The 24,168-nt window shown below is 38.0% G+C and overlaps 1 protein-coding gene across 3 annotated transcripts in view; it reads left to right on the top strand.

Annotated features, from left to right (window-relative positions):
* The first annotated feature begins 366 nt into the window (after positions 1–366).
* LOC134798923 (limbic system-associated membrane protein-like) overlaps positions 367–24,168 on the top strand; it is a 68,914-nt gene continuing 45,112 nt past the window's right edge. Inside the window, exons 1-3 of one of the 3 annotated variants that reach the window (XM_063771352.1) lie at positions 367–853; positions 1,454–1,659; positions 16,165–16,292. In XM_063771352.1, the coding sequence (XP_063627422.1) occupies positions 1,587–1,659; positions 16,165–16,292 (201 nt within the window). In that variant the 5' untranslated portion in view covers positions 367–853; positions 1,454–1,586. Of the gene's footprint in view, positions 854–1,294; positions 1,660–16,164; positions 16,293–24,168 lie in introns of those variants that run through there. The other 2 variants (XM_063771351.1, XM_063771350.1) reach the window with 2 other exon arrangements.

Below are 24,168 nucleotides of genomic sequence, written 5' to 3'. Positions count from 1 at the left end.
CAGGTTTTCTTATTTTAGCTATATAATTTTGAATACTTTTCACACTAATATTTACCTACAAAACTAATTATACGCAAATTCTGTTTGTGCAGTAAAAACAAATTAAAATTTGTGTCAGTAACAGTATCAATAAAAGGAACTGGTTACGGTTACGGGCTAAAATCCAGCACAGTAATACTAATTATAATTTTACTTCTATATTCCTATTATAAAATGACCTATCCTAAGAAGAAAAATAAATAAATGAGAATAATAATTTTAGACAAACTTACAAAATAATGCACTTGGAGTTAAAAGTTAAACTTGTTGAAACTGCTTACATTGGGGATTGGAGAAACCCTTAAAAGAATCCTCAAAACAAAAAACGATCGCTTCTTCATCTAACAAAACGTTACCAAGAGCCTTTCACACTCCCAAGTTCCATAAATGCGACGACGTATCAACGGGAATCCAAACACGTTCTTTTGTTCCACAAAAATGGAACACCGGGGAAAGGAAAACAAAAATACAGTCGTATCCGTATTCATGCAAAAAGGCGCCTTCTAAACGTTTGAGTGGCAACCTTTTCATGACGTAACGTGTCTACGCCGCTGTGTGCTACGACTGCTACGAGCGGCCCGTAGCGGATCAGTGTGCCCGTAGATCCGCTACGGAACGGTCGTGCGGCGCTGCCAACTTAGCGACTTGTTGCCGATGCCGCGATTTTTTTTTGTGAATTCGATTTTTGAAATTTTGAATGTGCCAGTGTTAATAAAAAAAACGTGTTCTTTAACGTATGTTTTTGAAAATCGCTCAACGGAAAAGGATGTAGATTGTTTATTGGGATTTCTGCCTATAATAATAAAAACTATTCGTAAGTGATTCTGAATAGGAATACCAAGTGGATTTGATTTCTTACTGAGATTTTGTTTATATTCTGAGGGACATGTTCTGAATGAAGATGATTGTTATTTTTTTGTCCTATTTTTGAACTCGTAGTTTTCTTACTTTCTGTATGATGATTTATTAACACATTCGCTGGAAATAACACGTATGTGTATTCATTTTGTACTGGAAACGGGGCGCCCGACACCGAAAGTGTTAATGTAATTAATTCCATTCATTAAAGTTAACATAAGTTTAGTGTAAGAATAATTTTGAAATTTGGTAATTCACAATATTAACACAAACCCACTTTTTGATTCATGCTTAAAGGAACGAGATTTCATATTTAAAACAGTTGGAAAGCCAAATTGAAATTCAAACTTCAACTTTAAACCATATTAGACGAATTTATAATGAATTGAAAATAAAATGTTAAATCCCCAATAAATATTCTCAAATGAATATTTAATTTAAGTAAAGCCTGAATTTCCAGCGATTCAATAAACTATGTAAATGAAAACATTAAAATAATACCCGGAGAAAAAAGAAATAGACACTGGCACGTTACAAATGTACACAAAATTAAAAGCGCGATGAAAAATAAGTGAAAAGGAAAACAAAAGAGCGTTGCCGTTGCGTCTCGAGCGAAAATGACTCTTCTTGAGTACTTTTAATGAGGGAAAATGTACTGTTTTTGCGTGTAATAGTGAATAGTTGACGGAATGAGGATCGAGAGGACGTGTTTTTGGTCGATGCTGCAGGCGTTGGCGTTGTTGCCTACTATGGCTTTAAAAGGTGAGTTAAATTTTCTTATAGAAATAGAAATAAAAATACTTTATTTGGTGTAAAACACATTAACTTATAATACATCGTATTCTAACTATTATAATATTGTAAATATATTCTTCTAACACTAAAATTGATGCCACTCAGCATATGCCGATAACTAAGATACTTAGCCATGGCGCTGGTTTTCAGGGCAACCGGGGAAAACACAATAAAAAAAAAATTAAATAAAACAAAACCAAGCTAACATGTGGGAGAATGTGAGTTTAAACTATTAATAGACAATAATTAGTTATACAGTGGAACCTCGATAACTCTAACCTCGATGAGGCGAAATTCTCGTTAACACGAAATAAAATGCCAGTCGCCAGCGGTATTTCCGGACCGATACGACCTTCAAACCTTCAAGAAAAGAGCGTACTCCCATCTTAAAGGCCGGCAACGCGCTTGCATAACTAATTTAATAACCCTCCTTTTGCGGTGCCGTAGTCGGGTAAAAAAATACAAAAGCGAAATACAAGCTTAAGATAGGTAACAACAATAATAAGTATGTATTTATATAAGTACCTATGTTTATATCGTCGCCTGGTACCCATAGTACAAGCTATTATGCTTAGTTTGGGGCTAGCTCGATCTGAGTAAGATGTCCCCAATATTTGTTTATTTAACTCCATTATTATCACCGTACTGACAGATTAGGCGCGTACCAAAATACGCACAAACACAGTCAAGAAACGAAATCCGCCCATAAAATGTCTCGTGTGACGTGACTTATTAAATCCAAACTTTTTTCAAGCCAAGTTATTACCGGCATTGTCTTAGTCGTGAAATTAAGCTACATTCGTGACGGATCCCGAACCACCTAAAAGTGCAATAAAATTGTTGTAAAAAAACTAAGTCAGAGAGAAGTAAAGAAGTATAGAGTGGCAACCCATATATAACACGTGCCGTTTACATTGTTATTTATAATCGTGAAAATATAGAACTGGACTAAGCTGATCGCTATCTCAAATACAACATTACAATAACATAAAATAAAATAAAACGTTTAAACATTGTAACTTTAAAATCTAAAAAAATGGCTATATTGTGACATTTTTTTAAGATTTAAAAGTATTTATGTGACAGCATCTGGCAAATGCAGCATTTAAAATTGACAAATTATAATGTAATATATGTGTAATAAGTGTCTCAAAATAAGTTTTTATAATTACCCTGCCTATGAAGCCGATGGTCCCGGGTTCGAATCCTGGTAAGGGCATTTATTTGTATGATGATACAGATATTTGTTCCTGAGTCATGGTTGTTTTCTATGTATTTAAGTATTTATATATTATATATATCGTTGTCTGAGTACCCACAACACAAGCCTTCTTGAGCTTACCGTGGGGCTTAGTCAATTTGTGTAAAAATGTCATATAATATAATATATAAAAAAATATAATGACAAATATAAAATGCTAGCAACATAAATAGCGCATGCAATTAATGCATGTCATCAGCGTAATTCACGTTGCTTGTCACGCTTTAAACCTAACAAAAATCGTAAAAGTTTGAGGATGTACTCCTAGTCTCCTACAGTTTAATTGTTTGCTCCTATTACAGGCCCCAACCGGTATATTGGTTTAACACTTTATTAATTTTGAATTCTCTCTGGTACTGTCGAACAAAATATAAGTTATATGTATAAGGGTCGGTACGGTACCGATCGCACCTGTCACCGAATGCTAATGCTCACACACAAATGGCGTTTCCTTCGCTTTTCGAACGGTTTCATGTGCCATGAGAAATGTGCCTGAATTGTATTAGAAGTGTGAGGTTCCGTGATGTTGAATAATGAAAAATAGGTGGTTAGAAGGGTGTGATTTTGGATTTTATTGATGTCGTAAGGTTTGCCTGACTTTTTTTTGTTACTGGTTGTCTCGTTCGATATGAGATCATAATTTATTAAATAGCCGATGTCACCCATAAATTTTCAGTGAGAATTAATGATTTCGAAGAAATCATCGAAATTTGGCTCTATACAAATTGTTAACCATTAGAACCGTTGTGTGTTAAATCTGATTAATATAATGTAGCTGAGTAATGTGTTGTATGTGTGTACGTTTAGTTATGTTTTTGTTTTACCTAGTTATAGCTTGGTTAGGTTTAAGTAGTAATAATTAGTTTTAAGTATGATTTATTTTTTGTGACGTTCAACTTTTAATCTTAATAAGTATTGTTTGAATTAAAGCTAGAAAATAAAGAACTGGATATAATCAAGGTATGTTTATAATGTAGTGATTCAATAGACAATTGATCTCGTGGGCATGTTCGACTTAGGTACTTCATACTTTTTCAAATAGTTTTAGTATTATTTACGTCAAACGTTTCTATTTCAAATTGTGTCTGATGTAGAACTGATCCAGACTAATTAAGTCCTATCTGGAATCCGATTGAAATTTGCTCAGCGGTAAATTTTCGGTTTTATCCAATAAGTCTCCTGACAGGATCACTTTATTCAGTAACCGCAGGCGATCTTTACGGATTGCATTCAAGAGTAAAACTCGTTGACGGTTCAATTTAGTCTACCATTTGAGATTAACGATAATTTGGTTAAGAAATTTAGGACTTATAGATGGTCAAGCAAATCTTGTCAGTAGAAAAAGGCGCGAAATTCAAATTTTCTATGAGACGATATCCCTTCGCGCCTACATTTTTCAAATTTGCCGCCTTTTTCTACTGACAAGATCTGCTTGACCAACTATAAAATCTTAAAATAGTAGGTACTTTTTAAATTGTATGTTTTAATGGCCAGTTGTACTAAACCGTTGGTGATCGAAAAGTGTTTTCTAAAATTTATTGAATCGGAAATTTCATGGTATACTCTCTAGAGTTACGTTAGGCAGTACCTATGTCAGTTGTGCGTTGGTGCAACCTGCACTAAATCTATCACAGCGTTTTGCTTGCTACAATGCTGTCCAGCACTGTAGCAAGCAAATTTACATAGACGCATTAGATATGAATTATTTCACAAAGTGGCCCTGCAATATCATGACTGGGTGTGCCTTTAGGGCATTTTTAGGGTTCCGTACCCAAAAGGTAAAACGGGACCCTATTACTAAGACTTCGCTGTCCGTCCGTCCGTCCGTCCGTCCGTCTGTCACTAGGCTGTATCTCACGAACCGTGATAGCTAGACAGTTGAAATTTTCACAGATGATGTATTTCTGTTGCCGCTATAACAACAAATACTAAAAACAGAATAAAATAAAGATTTAAATGGGGCTCCCATACAACAAACGTGATTTTTGACCAAAGTTAAGCAACGTCGGGAGTGGTCAGTATTTGGATGGGTGACCGTTTTTTTTTTTTGCTTTTTTTTTGTTTTTTGTTTTTTTGCATTATGGTACGGAACCCTTCGTGCGCGAGTCCGACTCGCACTTGCCCGGTTTTTTTTTCTATTTTCGGTTAGCCACTTAACGTTTCTCCTTGGAGGTGCAAAAATACAATTTAACACACTTACTCGATATCAAAATTCTGTGGTTTAAGCATTAAGAGTGGAGATAACATACAAACTGACAGATCAAGTACTACTCTCCCATCCCATCTTAAATTCCGGAAACGCACTTACAATCCCTCTCTGGTGTTGTGGGCGTCCATTGGCGACGCTTACCATCCGGCGATTCGTCTGCTCATTTGCTTCCTATATCAGAAAAAAAATATTTATTTATTAGTATAAGGAGATCCATGAGTTCCATTCAGGGGAGTGCGCACAAGAACATCACCTTGTTCCCACCTTCTCTTTCCATCATGGGACGTCCAGGCGCAGGGAGTGAATACACCGGTTCGTTGTAAACATTCCATTTGTTAGCTCGAAACGATTTGCCTCTTATTTGGTGCGGACTGCTTAGGAATGGAATACGCTCCCGCCAGTCTGTATTCCCTGACAAATATGACCTCGGTCTCTTTAAAGCAAGAGTGAATAGGCTATTTACTCAACCGATGAGCTCCCTCTTAAGCTCTGTCTCCAGTTTCCATCAGATTTGACTATGGCCAATCTCCGGCCAGTTTATAATATGAATAAAAATTTACGTTACCTATGTGGCGACAGGTAATTTAATCAAATTGCAAAGCCGAATAGAACCTCTAGTGTAAATGTCATTCGATACCGTGACGAGCGTACAGAACCCTAAAAACGCTATTCCGCGTACCCGTTCGGTATGAGCCATTTATTTGCTAGCTGTTTGCCGATCCGGGAATCGCTGAGCCATCATTGTACACATTTTAGTTTAGCTTTGTTTTGGAAAACATTCTGCCGTTCAAATACCTATGTGAAGCGATGGCCATGGCGCAAACGTCACGTCACGTCACGCTGTCGAATTAAATTAAGACGAAACAGGAGCTGAGTTTTAAATATTTTAGGTAAATATACCCGTCTCGCTAACGGAAGCGGCACCTAAAAATAGTGCGATAAGGACAAGGCGAAAAATCCTGCGTAAAAATCTCAAAAATCGAGGTTTCGTACTCCTCTGTTTCCTCCTCCAAAACTTAACCAATCGTAACCAAATTTGGAAATCTAAATGATTATGAAATTATCTGTGTCGGACCGTTTTGCTGTTTTGGCTAATTGATATCAGTTTTGAATGCCACGCCTCTCATTGCGGCATAGTCAATTAGGCCATTTTGGCCATTTTTGAAGGGCTCTAGCGCCTTAAAAAACAAAAATATCAAAAAAAGCAAAACGGTCCGACACAGATATTGACAATATTAATCTGTGTTGAAAAAATCATTGCTCTAGCTTCAAAAACCACGGAGGAAAACGAGGAGTACGTTTGTATGGAGGAATGACCACTCCCGTTGGCTCTTAACACTAGGGGTACTGAGGACCTACCGCGAACCATGTTCGACGTGTTGCCTCCCTGTCACACTTACGAACGAATTGACGTGCGACAGAGAGGTAGAGTTAAGCCACGAAAAGTCTGCAGCGATTTTGATAGCCCTCGCAGTGCCAGTGTTATTTATACGTCATAATTTCATATAAGTTTGACGATTAAAATAATACTTTCACTGCGTGGGCTATCAAATCCGCTGCAGACTTTTCTTGGTCTGACTCTAACACGTCGAACGTGGTTCACGATAGGCCCGCTGGAAACCTAATTCAAACTTTGTTGTTGTTGTGTTACGATTTAGACATGACGTATCAGTGCTTGCGTGCACTAAAAAGGGTAATTTTAACACCGACGTACGAATTTGTGATGATAATGGCCTGGAAGCCGATCGAACTTTAACAGTCCTAAAGTGGTGGTACTGGTGCTCGACGCGGTCCCAGTATATGTCATCTTGAAACTTAAGTCATTGTCAATAGAGTTGACAGCAGGGTGTCATCTATTGAGCATTAGCATGTCGAGCACTAAGTATACCACCACCTTACATGATACCATGATAGGACTAACAGTGCATCTTGCGCACCAATAAAGGCTCATTTTAAGAGTGTTAGCCACACTCTATATATTGCGGTTTTAAACATTGGTTGTAACCATAATTTCGCTCAAATGAGGATCATGCCTAATTGAATTGCAGTATGCCTTGAGTGACAATATGATTTTGATTGCCTACTTAATTTGGATTGTCATTAATTGTCGATTTATGATTGACATGGATGGATGGTATTTTGATTAAAAAAACACATGTTTTCGTAATTAATGAAATTAGCACACCTAAAAACCATCAAATAGGTACTACTTGTAACACATACTAACTCCTAATTAGGTAAAAAATTCACATAGCCTAAATTCGACAGCCATGTATTCCATTTCTAATTGCTACATAATTAAATGAGTTTATTTCAAGACCAAACTCAAAGAAGCCAAATTAAAATAAATTAATGTAATTAAAATATAGGTTACTAAGGAACCAGCGGCATAGGTGATGAATTCCAAGTGAAAAGAGAAAGAGCTACGATGGAAAATGAGTCTTAAACGTTACAGTTTAGAGTTTATATTCAGTTGAAGTGGTGTGGAAACTTGGACATGTGAAGTTGACGGTATATTTTTATAACTGTAATACGATTTCTCATTATGAAAATAATATGTTATAAAACTTATATAAAAGAGCGTTACACTGTGGCTTAAGAGCCAACGGGAGTGGTCATTTCTCCATACAAACGTACTCCTCGTTTTCCTCCGTGGTTTATGAAGCTAGAGCAATGATTTTTTCAACACAGATTAATATTGTCAATATCTGCGTCGGACCGTTTTGCTTGATATTTTTGTTTTTTAAGGCGCTAGAGCCCTTCAAAAATGGCCTAATTGACTATGCCGCAATGAGAGGCGTAGCATTCAAAACTGATATCAATTAGCCAAAAAAGCAAAACGGTCCGATACAGATAATTTCATAATTATTTAGATTTCCAAATTTGGTTACGATTGGTTAAGTTTTGGAGGAGGAAACAGAGGAGTACGAAACCTCGATTTTTGAGATTTTTACGCAAGGATTTTTCGCCTTGTCCTTATCGCACTACTTTTAGGTGCCGCTTCCGTTAGCGAGACGGGTATATTTACCTAAAATATTTAAAACTCAGCTCCTGTTTCGTCTTAATTAGTAATTATTCTTTAACCTTATTATAGTTAATATATATTTAAATATTTGAGGCTTATTTTTACCAGGCAGTCATTTTTTATTAACAAATCCACCCACAACTAAACCTAAGTATATCATGGACTAATTATTTAGTAAATAAATAAGGGTGGGGTGTATAATTATCGACTGGAAGCCTTAAGGATGACTCACGTTAGACCGGGCCGTGTCCGGGCCGGAGTTTCCGGCGCATCGTTTTCTATGTAATTCACCTGTCATAGAAAAGTAAGCCCCGGAAGCTCCGGCTCGGACACGGCTCGGTCTAACGTGAGTCATCCTTTAGTCATTATATTCTTTAACATAGGTATAACTAATATTTAAGTTTGCAAACCAACAAAGTACTCCTAGTCACTACCAAGTCACCTACATATTTGTAAACTCATTTTAAAATTCCATCACGGCGCTAGTAAAAATTACGATGCCGTAGAGTCGAGGCATTGCGCATGTATGATCAATCAAAATTCAACGGCGGAACTATGCAATAACTGAACTCGTAGTAACTTTACGCATATTTATAGAGGTCGCTGGTGTGGAAACGTGATTAATTTAACAGTGAAATGGATGGATAGGTACACAGGCCTATTCGGATTTCGAGATAATCACAAGATCTTGAGACGATTTAGAGATCAACTAAATCTACATTAGATATCGACTAGATGTGACTTGGATATCTAAGTCATAACTTGTCGAAATCGTTCAAGAGGACCTCCAGAATCGAGGAAACGTCAAATTTGACATATCTATCTTACAAATATCTTTAAATTATCCGTTTCGTAACTTGTTGAAGTCTCCTCCTCCTCAGTCGTTCACTCTTGACAGAGTGGTCGTGGTTGTATGATGAGACGTATCTATCGTGGATAACGCAGCCCTCGCAATGCGCCTCCACTTGCCACCGTCTTCAGCGTTACGGGAACATTGGACTATGGTGGTTTGTCTCGCAGATTTGATCAGGTCTGTCCAGCGCGTAGGTGACCGACCTCGTGACCGCTTGCCTTCCACTCGTCCCTGGACAACGAGACGTTCCATGGAGTTTTGGTTTCGTGTAACGTGCCCGAAGTATTTGAGGATTCGTATTTGAACAGTCGACGATAATCTCTCCTTCACTTTGAGTTCTTCCAAGATCGAAACATTGGTCCGAAACGCAGTCCAAGGAATTCGCAGTAGTCTCCGCCAGCACCACATTTCGAGTGCGTCAATTTTGCGTCGATCTTTCAGACGCACCGTCCACGTTTCTGCACCATAAAGAAATATTGGGAAGACTAAGCTTCTCATTAGGCGCACTTTCGTGGTTTTAGTGATGTTGCGGTTGCACCAGACTCTGTTCAGCTTGTCAACGGCAGATCTTGTGATAGCACATCTCCTGCGGATCTCGTCCTCACACCCACCATTGTTCGTGATCGTGGAGCCGAGGTATATGTAGCTTTGGACAATCTCACAGTTGCCAATCATGGAGACATCAGGTTGATTTAGTTCCGCTCGATCCACGATCATCAAGAAGAAGTCTAGTAGAAATCTAATTCATTTTCCGAATCGAGCCGACAGTCACTTGCAATATGTTATACAACGAAGGCAGCAAAAATATCTGCCACGATCTTATGTGTAGAGCCATAAGAGCGTGTCACATATTTTTGCGGCCTTCGAAGAGTAACATAATTAATATTGCATGCAGGTGACTGTACTTCAATGGAAGAAATTTTATAAATCCTTTTAATTGTTAGCGGACAGTAAAAAATAAAAGAAGCCGGCCAAGTGCGAGTCGGACTCGCGCACGAAGGGTTCCGTACCATTACGCAGAAAACGGCAAAAAAAATAGGTTTGTTGTATGGGGGTCCCATTTAAATTATTATATTCTGTTTTTAGTATTTGTTGTTATAGCGGCAACAGAAGTACGTCATCTGTGAAAGTTTGCACTGCCTAGTTATCACGGTTCATGAGTTACAGCCTGGTGACAGACAGACAGACGGGCGGATGGACAGACGGAGAGCGGAGTCTTAGTAATAGGGTCCCGTTTTTACCCTTTGGGTACGGAACCCTATGAAGACAAAGCATAGCTTTTGGTTTTTTATATACTGAACACTAAAAGTCGTCCACTGACTTTGAGAGTCTCTTTCTAGGATCTCCATGTGACTATTATGTTAACTAAGACTTGAAGGAAACAGTTATTTTGCGCTTTGCCAAAATTATTATTTATTATGAGATACGGATCCACAATAATAATTATAACCCGTATAATAACAGATGATCTAAACAAGGATACATCGTTCATAATTAATAGTATAATAATAGATTATTAATATTGTACTACACTGGATTAGTGACGCTCCAAAATACGGGTTAGCTGCGGTGTAGGTATATATATTCTGCTTAAATCGGACAAATCGGATGCTTTATAAAACCAGTATAAAATGCGCTCTCATTATGAACCTTATCCCTTGCAAAAAGAATAGATAGTACCTTGTAATGAACGAATCACATCGACCAAACTACAGTAACAGTCTATAAATAATACATTCATTCGACGAACCGTCTATACTCTGTATCTTTAGGTATTTAAATAAAAGTAAACAAAATGTACCCTCAAATGGCTCCTTAAGCCAGTTGAGGGTAGATGAAAACATTACATGATGAAATAATGTAGGTTAAAGTCAGGTCGTTCAGTGACGCATCCAGGCGGTTTTGTATTTGGTTGGTTAACCAATAATTGTTATAACTACCCGAAAGTGTAATGTTTGTTTACTTTCATTTAAATACATAAAGATACAGAGTATAGACAGAGCAATCGTGCGGGGTGCGAAGGCGAGGGGTGGGTCGCGCCCACCCGAGCTGCATACATCGCTATTGTTAGTTGTTCGGTACTACTTACAGGGCTAGCGTGTTTTATTTGAAATGTTACTTTTATTTGGGCAGTTGTGTAAAAGTCTGTGACAAGCCAATTGTGTTCTTGTGCGGTGTCGGCATTTACGCAAACAGCAAAGCGTCGGTCCACTGTTACTTTTTACACTGTGCCGTCTTTAACATTGTCTATTTGTATCCAGTTCGATTCTAATTTGCAGTTTGTTATGGCTTTCAACTGGTTTTGATACGACATTGAAGATAGTCTTAGTGGTTGATGACTTTCACTTAATTTCGCATGCACCTAACAGCGTGAGCGATCTTCAAAGTCGTATAAAAATAAGTTAAATTAGAATGGCGCTTAAATTACCAAGATTGATAAAGACGGATGACTTTCTATTTGATTTTCTCAAGCCGAATTGGCCGCTGTGGCATGGCAGCATATTACTACTACTTCACTGGCTCAGTGATCCAAAAAAGGATCTTGACCTATGACACAAGAAGTCGCTACTCTGCCCTATTCTGCACCACATCGGACCAGTTGGGTACTCCGAGGGTGGACAGCTTTTTTAGGGCTTCGTCACTCCAGCGGTATCTGGACGCCCGGGCGGACGTTTTCCTCCCGGGTGCCCCACACATGGTCTTCTCACAGCTCGATCCTCTCCCATCCTCTCCTAAAGTATTATTTATTTCTTTATTGCTACAAGTATCGCAGATGACTTTATACTGCTGTATGTCTGATAGGACCCGCCTAAGCTCTGTGAGCAACGGGAATGAGAAGATAGCTAATGACTCAACCTATCTGCCGTTTTAATTTGGCAAACGTGTATCAAACACCCTGTATAAAAAACACGAGAAATAAGTATGCAGTTAGGCAGTTACTTAGTTAAGTAAATGGACTATTCATAAAGACCTAAATCTTGTGTTTTTGTCTCCAACTGTGAACACAGTAATGTTTCTCCCTTAAGGGGATCATTATACCCACATCTCTCCTATCTAAAAGCAAATCCCGAGCAACGTTATGCTCTTAGAGCAAACTGTTGATATTTGGGAAATCATCATACATTTTATGGAAACCATTTTTTAAACGTGATTTGACGACCGGTCTGGCCTAGCAGGTAGTGACCCTGGCTGCGAAGTCGATGGTCCTGGGTTCGAATCCCGGTAAGGGCATTTATTTGTGTGTTGAACACAAGTATTTGTTCTTGAGTCATGGGTGTTTCCTATGTATATAAGTATGTATATCGTCACTTTGCACCTGTAGTACAAGCTTTGCTTAGTTTGAGTTTAGATTGAAATGTGTAAGATAACCCCTGATATTTATTTATTTATTTATTATTTAATACCACGAGATTATTGTCTTCGAAACGTCGGAGTTAACCTTAGGAGGCTTTAAAATTTTAAAGCCAAATTATAGTTTCCAATAACTCTTACGGCTGTTACGCGACACTACTACGTAATCATTCCGCACACATTGACTAAAATGTTCACATTTGCATCAGTTCCGGGGGTTATTGTTAACTATGACGGATAGGAGGAAACCGCATTTGACTTGCTAATTGCCCTTTCGCACATGTTGATGACCTATATAGTGTATGAAGAATGACTAAGAAAATGTGTTTTTGGTAACTATAATACCTCCAATTCTAACTGTATTCCAAACCGGGTGGCATTGCAATAAATTAAACTGTAGCCTGTACTCCTCTAACTAAATGTTGCAATAAAGTAAACTGTAGCCTGTATTCCTCAAACTGAATGTTGCAATAAAGTAAACTGTAGTCTGTATTCCTCAAACTGAATGTTGCCATTATCTGTACCCTGTACCTACTCCTCAATCTGAATGTTGCAATAAACTAAACTGTAGTCTGTACTCCTCAAACTGACCAACAATTTGTTCAACGACTTTTTAAAATGCTTGCCACTGTTAGTTTAGGTACTCTTGTTGATTCTGGATAATATGTGTAGGTTTGTGAATTTTAATAATAATTTTTTAATCTAATTTAACATACTAACAAATAAAAACTGTCAGTTTAACTTCATAATTAGCACACTTTTACTGGGTCGAACTGGTCGAATTAACCGTGTGCCGTGCCACAGAAAATGTGTTAACTATAAGAAATCCTAACGAGTCCGCATTTATATGTTTGGATAACTAGAACTAGACATGCGCGAAACAGTGCTTCATCACATCACTTTTTCGAAAACGTAATGGTACACTGAGATATCACATCACTCATCACTCGGTACATCGCCGGAACGCGAACAGCGCTAGGGCGCGCGCGACATGGCACCATCACAGCTATCACCTACATTACGCAGCGCATATCTACAGCACTGTATGGCGTCTTATATCGGCGCGTCTATCTATTACGCGTTCCGTTTTGTACCGTGACTCAGTACGCCGCGCCGGTGCTCGGTATAGCCGAAAGCATCGCAGAGTGAGAGCGAGCGAGCACTGAGTACGAGTGCGAGCGGGATAGCATAGCAATGATGGCATGGCGAGAAAACATGACGCTATCACAAGTGGCATTATACGTTACGCGCACTGTGTATATACTTGAACTAACCATTCATATCGGCGCGTCAATCTATATTGAATCGAATCTATTACGCGCTCGCGTAATGAGTGATGTTTATAGTGATGGTTGATTTTTCGGAGTGATACGTAATGCCATATTACGTGTTCGAGAGATATCTCATTTGTGATATTACGAGCATTACTTACACATGTCTAACTAGAACTCGTATTTGTTGAATAAAATTAAACTTCCAATTCAAAGAAAAGCGCTCTTTAGTTCTATTCATACCCCCAAATCGATAGTCAGTGCCTAGTACTAATTTATCACTTCCAAAAGAGCTGTGGAATTGCAAATTCATTCATTTGGTTAAATTCGGCACCTTCTTTGCCGTATTGTGACGTAAAATCACACATTAAACTTGTTCTTTTTTAACGGCCTTACTAATACTTGACGTATTAAATAGGTACCTAATTACAAGAGTTAATTTCTACAACATTCTCAACAACCCGGAATTAAAAAACAAATATTTCTCCACAGACTAAAAATGTCCAATAAAATTTATAAAAAAACTGTCAGGTATATACACAAAATACAAGTTCCTTTCAAAGTTCAATTTTCACAAAAACACTAAAAACACGAAAAAGCAAAGTGTCCTCGAGTTACTAGAGACTATTTTGTTGCAAAGACACTTTAGCAATACCTACACACTAAAATATCCTATTTAATTAGGTAATAATACCCAGTGTATTTAGTATCTAACTCGAAAATTTAACTTCAGTTAACAAACGTAACGTTAATACAGCCTGAAAGCGCCTGCCAGCCAAGCTTTAGAATGAGACAATTTAGAAAAGTTCATTTTGCTGCCAACAGGGAATACTCGTAGCTCTGAGCTTTTGCACAATAAAGCTCTAGAGATATATTAGCGACTACATGCCCTGTAAACGAGCTTTACTCACATAATGAAGCTGACACGCGAAAATAACTTCAAACTCGGATTCTTTGGTCGCTGGAAATGTCAATGATAAAAATAGCTAAAAGCAAACAAGTGTAACTATAAATTTGCTTCAGACGTTTGTCCTTGTGGGACAGAACACATAATATACAATGCGACGAAATTAAATGTGTAAAAATTGCGGACAGAAAACCTATGTACCTAATTAAGTCGGGTGCATTGTTGCCCGCCAAGTTTTGGTGGGAGACAACAAGATACCAACCGTTTTTACTTCGAAATTTTTAGTGGTAGGTAAAAATTAAAAGAAATATTACAAGAGTAAACGATAATAGCGCTTTCTCTGCTACACCTACTTAGTGAATAAGTAAAGTTCACCTGATATTAGCTCCATCTAGTCTGGGGCCTTCCCACGCTGCGTCTTCTGGTACGTGGTCGCCACTCGAGAACCTTTCTACCCCATCGGCCATCGGTTCTGCGAGCAATGTGGCCCGACGATCTGGTTAAAGTGACGGGAAACCTTTGGTTGAGGGCAGCGAATGACCGTTCGCTGTGGAGATCCTTGGTGGAGGCCTTTGTCCAGCAGTGGACGTCTTTTGGCTGAGATGATGATGATATTAGCTCGACTGAAACAAGTATTTAATTTCAATTTAATTTAATTTAATATTAGTGCATACAAACTTAATACCTAGAAACAAAATAATACCATAAGTAAATAAAACATAATAAAATAACTAACCTAAAAACTTAAAAACTAAATCTAAAAATAAATAAAACTAATCTAAAAATAAATAATTACAAACTATCCTGCGGAATGGTGCCGTAGATGCAGGCAGCATTTCCCCGCTGTATCGCAATACTTATTCTTTGTGCGAGGAAGCTGCCAGCTCTACGATCACAAGTATTTAATTCTAAGTTATTATGTTAAACGGTAGCCCGCAGTCTACATACTATCACTACTACCAGATATAGTGGTGATATGCCATGTTTACATCATTAACCTTCTGTCGGCTTTTGCGTCCGATCGGGTCAAGGCTGACATGTATTTCTTAGAAAGCTTAATGATGTTGACATTGTTTTATATTCCCGTGAGCTTATAATATGGGACGACATTATGTCGCAAACAATACGGAAAAGTAGCACCTATTTTTATGTTCCATTATGGTAAAAATATAAATAGGTGGGTGACCCTTAATACGCCTAACATTAATTGTCATAATATGAATTCGCATAACAGATTTGGCATAACATTGAACAGGCATAATATTAAAAAAGCATAATACTTATTGCGCATAATATTGAAACCACATAATTTAACTATAACTTTATTTGGCACAAAATGAATAAGCATAATTTAATAAAGCAAGACAATTAGATGGATCAGGGCAAAACCAACTCGGTTAGGTCAGGTTCACAAGGCTAAGGCAGGATCGAGCGTAACGAAGCGAAGCTTTTTGTAAAAAATAATAATCTTTTTGCTGTAAAACATTATTAAGGCGTAGTAAGTTCGTGTTCTTAATTTTTTTTAATAACTATAGATTTTAGAAATAATTTTCATATTTTAATTTTTAATTAAATATTAATTTGTCCTTTTTCAGATGCTCAAACAACCACAAAGAAATTCCCCGACGACCCGGAGTTTGAGCGGCCGATCGGCAACCATACATTCTTCCTCGGTCGCGAGGCAGTACTAGGATGCGCAGTCACCAACCTGGGCAAGCATAAAGTAAGTTACTATTAACACCTTATCAATATTTCAAATATCATATCAGACGACCGGTCTGGTCTAGTAGATAGTGACCCTGTCTGCTAAGCCGATGGTCCTGGGTTTGAATCCCAGTAAGGGCATTTATTTGTGTGATGAACACTAATATTTGTTCCTGAGTCATGGTTGTTTTCTATGTATATAAGTATGTATTTATCTATACAAGTATGTATATCGTCGCCTAGTACCCATAGTACAAGCTTTGCTTAGTTTGGGGCTAGGTTTGATCTGTGTAAGATGTCCCCTAATATTTATTTATTTATTTATTTATTTATCATATCATATCATACTGCCCTAGCCGGTTTCGACCTCGGTGACTGTTTAGTATGCTGGCTGACGTAACCGATTTTAGCAAATGTACGGCCACATTCCCTGCAGGTACGCACCCCTCCGACAAAATTATGTTTGATGACCGTAGGTGGTCGGGCCTTGTCACGCCTCACATCGAGATCTACTCGCCTCTGCTCTTCGAAGGCTTGCACTTTTGTACTCACTGTATGCCTCCACTTCGGCCGATCTTGCGCCGAAGTCTCCCAGTGCGATGGTTGAATGTCATCTCTCCGCATCTGGCGCTTCAGCATATCTTTGTAGCGCAAATGTTGGCCGCCCTATTTCCGCTTGCCATTTTTCAAATATACGAGTAATATCACTAGTAGTCCGCCCCGAACTGAGAACTCGCGCTTTGCCAAAAATTATATAGAGCGATTGACTTTGTTGCACCTACTTACTCGTATAGTTCGACATAAAATTATAGAAAATAATTTTCAAGAAAAAAAAACCGACTTCTATGGGGGCCGGTGAAAGATTATTGTACATAGATGGTGCACTATGAAGAAAAGGAGGTAAAACCGTCCACTTTTCTAGTAGGTAGCATTTCATTTCTGTAAGGGTCGCAGTTTTAGCCTCACGAACCCACTTCTCTGATAGCAGTTCGGTTATGTGAGGATTGCAGTTCGAACCTAACCAAAACCACTTTTCTAGTAGCATTTCGATTCTGTAAGGCTCGCAGTTCTAACCTAACCTAACCCACTTTTTTTCGGTTCTGTGAGGATCGCAGTTCAAACCTAACCTAACCCACCTAACTTAATAAAATGTAAAAAGGTAATAATAAAATAATCTAGCGAGAATGTAATAAATAAATAAATATTGTATTAAATTGTATTAATAATAAGTGCTGTGCTGTTTGATATAATGAAATAAAATGTAAAAATGTAATTATAAGATAAATTAGCGAGAATGTAATTAATAAATAAATATTGTATTAAATTGTATTAATAATGAGTATTGTTCGACATAATTAAATAAAAAGTAAAATGTAATAATAAGATAATTTAGCGAGAATGTTATAAATAAATAAATATTGTATCAAACTGCATTAGTAATAAGTATTGGCATGAAAAGATGGAAATAGAAAAATTTATAAAATAGAAATAAGTGCTGGAAAAGAAATACCAGCAATAAAACAGAGGAGGGAGGAGGGCAAAAAAAAAAAAAAAAAAAAACACTTAACGGCGCGTGCGGTGCGGTGTACGGGGGTTTGAACGAGAGGGTTTAGTAAGTTTGGCATCATTATACTTTATACCTACATTTTATGGTAGGTAATCATAGTGGTTTATTTAGCTTAGGTATCAGTGGTTTTCCGGGTCAAGGTCCGAGTCAGGGTCCGGTTCCAGTTCTGGGTCCAGGACCAGATCCAGGTCGAGGTCCAGGTCTATGTCTTGGTCCAGGTCCAAGTCCAGGTCCAAGTCCGGGTCCAGGTCCGGGTTCTGGTCCAGATAAGAGCCCGGATCCGGGTCAGGTCTGGCTCCAGGGCTAGCTCGAAATTCAAAATCGCCAAACGAGCTTGAAAAATGTGGCTTAAAAACTTAACATGCTTAACAAACATAACGAAGAGGACAAATCGCCAAACGTGAACTATGCTTCGTTGAAGAGTTCCGTCTGATCATCATCAGCATTCCACTTCATCATGTGACTTTTTTGAATGTATATGCTTGATTTGTTGATAAAACACATAAATCACTATATGTATGCCTTTAAAATTTGAGGAATTCCCTCGATTCCTCATGGATCCCATCATCAGAACTGGGTTTTGACAAAAACGGGACCAATCTGTATGTATATACATACAATCAAAAAAATAATTTTCAAAAATCGGTCCAGTAATGACAGAGACATAATATGGAGTAACAAACATAAAAAAAATCGCAATCGAATCTCCTCCTTTTGAGATTTGGAAGTCGGTTAATAAATGAGGGCGCCACTTTCTACGTAGCTGTCACATTTTTGACGTAAAATGCTTACACATGGCAACAATTTATAGTCTGCCAAGCCATTTCCGTCAGTAGTTAGAAAAAAGCGGCTAAAAATGTAGGCGCGAAGTGTAATATCGCGCCTTTTTCTACTGACAAACTTATTTGACCGACTATAGTATGGAAATTTTAGAGTTCCATTTTATTTAATTTCTACTATTTTATGTCCCACTATAGGCGGCAATGGATCAAAAATCGCGTGGATATATTACAAGGTCTGTGGAGCCCTTAACTGATACTGTATCTGTGGTAAGCCGAAATATTTCCTGTCAAATGTCAAATACCTATATTATGTTTATTTTTATCTTGCTAATTATTTCAAAATGGTAAATTTAACCCCTTACTGCATGTAATAAAAAATATTTGTTGAAATTTGAACTTTAATAGCTGTCAATAGAGTTAAATATCATATCCGCCATATATGGCTTCGTATGCGGTAAGGGGTTAAAAACGATATTATAAAAGTGCAAGCAGAGCAATTTCATTTGATACCAAACTCGACCATTCTATCTTGCAAAAAGATGACCAGAATAGCAAGACCCCTCACAAATAGCTTTTTAGCCTTCTAAGCTCTTCTAGCTCAATAACCGCTTGATCGAGCCTGCTCATAATTTAATGACTAAAATATAATGCCCTCAAGTACACGTTTACCCAATTTCATTAAAATTAGTACAAATTTACTTAAGTTCTTGAGTATCAAACTATCCTCTGATAGTTCAGCTTAAAAACATCGAAATGCCGGGACGTGCCCCTAGCCAGCCGCGTGTCCCAAGTCGAATGTAAGAACTTCGTTCGCTTCGCTCGCTCGTTCGATTAGACTTAACGTGGGCCATCGGCATCCACACGGTCTCCCTTGCCCGTGGGGCAGTGTTGGGCTGCGTTGTCACAAACCCGGGTAAGAATAAAGTAAGTTTACACCATTTAAGAGTGTGCTAACGCATTTTTTAGGCATTATATTGAATTTTTACACGTTTTAATCAAGGACAAATTAATGTCATGAAAAAGCTCACAAGGAAACGAGACTATATTTACGAGGGCAGACTAAGCAAAACCTTAAAAGCTTAACGTTGGCTCCGACTTGACTTTAGCGCTAGCGATACGCACGTGGGAAAATGGTAACAATACAAAATTATTTAGAAATCGTTTGTCATGATGTTAGGTGTAAAGTACTATGAAAGGCTCTAAGTTTAATGTGCCAATGACGTCAAATTTGAGCGTCAACCGGCAACCACACGTTTTTCATTGGCCGTTTTTGAAGGCTAGGTTGTGATCAACCAAATACAAAGCTAATAGCACTTAACTATTTTCACATAATATAAGTAATCATTACTAAGCACCTTAATAATATACTAAATACCCTTGAGCCATCCTAGATGTCGCTTTTTGTGGGGCCCATCTTGTGAGGGCGAGTCACCGTCTGCCGGAAATAAAATTGCATACCGTTTTATTAGGCAGGCGTCCGGTTTTTTACCCCATAGCTCAGTACTTAGTCCATCGCTTTCACCCAATAACCTAGTTCATTTTAGATCCCATCAACTCACAATAGTCCTTACACCCTGGCGGGTGCTGCCTCTGCGTGCGTCCCATGACACGGGCAAGGGCAGCATCAGCTCGGTGTACCCCTTACATTCAAATTGTCAAAAGGGGCTCTACGTGTTGGCTTCGGCTCCGCGCACGCCTCCCAAAGGTCCGGAACACCATTGTTCCGTGATGGGAAAGACATACTAAATACAATAAACTTTGTAGGAAGGTTTTGCAAGTAATTTAACGGCTTAGACTCTTTAAAAGACGTTTAACATCAATACGCACTGTGTCAAGGCCGTTATAGGGGGCGATATCTCCGTTCCCGTACAAAATGTGACGGTTCCTTAACTATAAGCGTCTATTCAAGGTAACCTTAAGAGGGAGCGTGAAGCCAGGAAATTAAAAACAAACAAAATATTTCTCCACCGCGCGAAACATGCGAAGGAAGATTTGAACATCGCACGGGTTTTTACTATGAAAATATACTTGTCAGATATATCTCATTCAAGACATTTCTCGATTGCGTGCGAGAGTACCTACTCAGTACACTATTTTTAAACGTATTTTAAAATAAAATTAAATATCCTAAATTCCTAATGCCGCCCAATGTACATAAAGATGTACACTCAGTTTCGTTGGAATATCAACCTTTATTAAAACAAACAAACTGCCGTATTCGAACTTCAAGATATTCACAAGAGACGACACGTACTAGATCCATTCTAGATACGTTATAGTTTAGATATCAACTAGTTCTCTTTTGCAGCACAATTCGGGCAACCAATGTCACTTTTACGTTAGATAGAGTAAGATATCTATTAGATGTGAATTGGATCTCTAAGTCATATCCTGGGGAAACCGTTCAACAGTATCTCCACAATCGCGCAAATGTCAAATTTGACAGGTTAGATCTTAAACATATCGTTATCGTATCTTGGTGACGTCTAATAGATGTCTATTTCAAAATCCGAATCGGGCCCAAAGTATCTTTTCCTTTGTCTCGTAAAATTTTGGAACAAACGAATTTCAACTCAATTACAAATAAATTAGATTCAAACTTCCTTAGCTATAATTTTGTATGGTGGGCGAGGATAGACTCATATGTGGGCTGTCAGTCAATTAACTACAAAATTACTGATAATTAATTTTTTTATAAAAATAATAGCCACTTTTAATGATAGTTATCAATGTTATCATCCACAATGCTATTAAGACAATGTTACCTTTGTGCCTTTATACCTTATGTAAAAGGCAATAACCATTAGCATTCAAAAATAACATTAAAACTAACATTTCTGCTTAATGACCAATACCGTAATGGTTGGCCATTACTGGGTATCAGAAAACTATTCCAGTTTTCAGCGCAAGAGGCTCGTTTGGATGGAACGATTTGCTCGACTAACGGCACAGATTAAGTAATAAGTATTATCATACAGCCGGCGTATTATGCATGGTTTTATCCATCTTTATCCTCGTGATAAAATAACTGTCACTTTTTGACACCGTGGGATAGAAAGTGACGGACACCGTTTTATCGCGCTGTCACGTAGACAAGAACGACCATCATATCCGTACAGAACGCACCGCCCCGCCCCGATTCGAATTACCTCGTCCCGTGACAGCAGATTGACGAGCTTTTGGCGAATGCTCAGTTCGGTTTTTAAGCAACTTACAATGACGCATGACGCGTGTACATACGTACCGTTCACTCATAGAAACGCAACTGATTTATGATGTATGACGTGTCCGCCCTGTGCTAACGGTAGGGAAATGGAACTGGTCAAAATGTTTTAAGTAAAATGACGTCTTATACTGGACATATGGCCCGATTAGAAACATTCCTAATAAGAAGTGACGGTAATTTAAGATACCGATCTGACTGTTAATATCAAAAGTGACATTTCTTCTTCAACCAAAAAACGTCAGTTTTGACATTGACAGATCGGTATCGTACCGCTGTGACTTCTTATAAGCATTGTTCGAATCAGGCCGATAGTCCCAAGTATTTCGAGAACGTCGTAAAGTCGATCTCCGGTTTGCGGTCGCCATTTATAAACCTTCGTGCCCTAGCCTACAACAGTTCTATTGCCACTTAAGGCACATCTATACCTACTCCTCCAATCCTGTAAAAAATGATTGTTGAGATTGGAGAGAATAAATATAAATAAATACTTATTATGGGAAAATCTTACACAATTTGACCCACAGTAAGCTCAATGAGGCGTGTGTTATAGGTCCCCTCCTCGCGTCGTGTTCCTCATTGCTGAGGGTCGTGAAATCCCCGTGGAATCAGTTTCTCTTTGGCGTATTATTTTGATTTCATAAGCAACTTAAATACTCAACAAATTGTCGCGAAATAGTTTTTATGAAATGCGATACCTATACTTATTGATGAATTAAATTAGTTCAATGAAAAATTTAGAAAAAAATACTAACATACAGTCATACATAACTAAAACTGGTACCTCTAATATGCTGTATGTAAACCGAAAGTAGCCTACATAGGTATCTCAATCTTTTTAGCAGATTTTTTCAAATAATTACGAAATCTTTGGTTAGATTAGGTACAATTTCACATATTAGAAGTCCCAAAATCACTTTAGACCTACGATTCAATATTTAATCAAACAACTAATTTAAAGTCCTCTATAAAATTAACATCAGTCATTCTAGCAGCTCGCACTAGCACTGAACGGGGCACGAACTTTGCCACTTCACGTAAAATACGAGCGCGTCTAATTCCCAAGATGACCCAAGTTGCTCCGAGTCCGAAATTTGCTCCAATTTATACGCCAGGTGCCAACATTTATAAAGAATTTTGTTAAGAAAAATTTGAATTGGAGTTTAGCCATGAATCCCCAAGGCGCAAAAAAAATGTCTTGTGTATTAAAATTACAACCAGATTAACTGCTAAATTAGTAGAATAATAAGTAATTATTTATATCACTACGCCTTATAAAACAGAGTCCCCCGCCGCGTCTATCTGTTTGTATGTTCGCGATAAACTCAAAAACTGATGAACAGATTTTCATGCGGTTTTCCCATAGGTATCAATAGAGTGATTCTTGAGGAAGTTTTAAGTGTATACTTTGTTAACCCGGGCGAAGCCGGGGTGAGTCTGAGTCGCTAGTAAAAAGATAATATCAACTTGAATTTCTTTGTACAGTCGACGTCAAAGATATGTTTACATTTTTCGCCTTATTACAAAGGAGTAAGGTGCAAAAGTGTAAACATATATGTTAGCGGCTTTCCATAAATAAGAGTAATAATACCGCATTTTTATTTACGTGTGTTCATTTATAAAAAGTAATGTGATTGAACTTGCCAATTTGACTTTAGTTAAAATGATTAAACAATTGTGACGTCACTACCGGTCAGCCTACCTCACCTGACGAACAGGTGGAAGTGGTCGAGATTGGAGGGGCGATGGTCTAATAAAAGGCCTTGCACCTCATTAAAGCGACGATTATTATCTGAGCAGCCTCAGGAGTAAGACCTTAAGAGTCCATGCTAACAAAAGTGTTCTAAAAAGTGTATTATTCTTATTATCTGTGCGATTGTGCTACTAGTATTACCAAAATAGTGAAGTGTTGATAAATTAAAGAGTGTACTGCATAAAGTAATAAATAAACGATAAATATTACTGCTTTACAACGAAGTTTCCTTTCGACACCGAAAACCTCAGCCCTCCTGTTACGACGAGTAGTGCTCCTAAAGAAGCCTTGCTCTAACATATAAACGTATAATCTTTGACGTCGACTGTTAAGTAGGTACGCCTTCGGCCCACTTGCACCATTTCACTAACCCGGGGTTAACCGGTTAAACCGTTAACCCAGTGTCAAATTGTACTGGTAACCATGGTAACTCCAGGTTTAACCGGTTAACCCTGGTTAGCGAATGGTGCAAGTGGCCCTTAAGGATTATACGGCGTCAATAAACATAACAGCAATTAAGTTGTAGCCAATACTTAAAAATACATTTACGGCCCTATTCGAACTTTAAGA

This window comes from Cydia splendana, chromosome 17, assembly GCF_910591565.1.
Source record: "Cydia splendana chromosome 17, ilCydSple1.2, whole genome shotgun sequence".
Classification (NCBI taxonomy): Eukaryota; Metazoa; Arthropoda; class Insecta; order Lepidoptera; family Tortricidae; genus Cydia; species Cydia splendana.
Note: the sequence above shows the minus strand (reverse complement) of the source record. Positions and strands in the feature narration are given on the sequence as shown.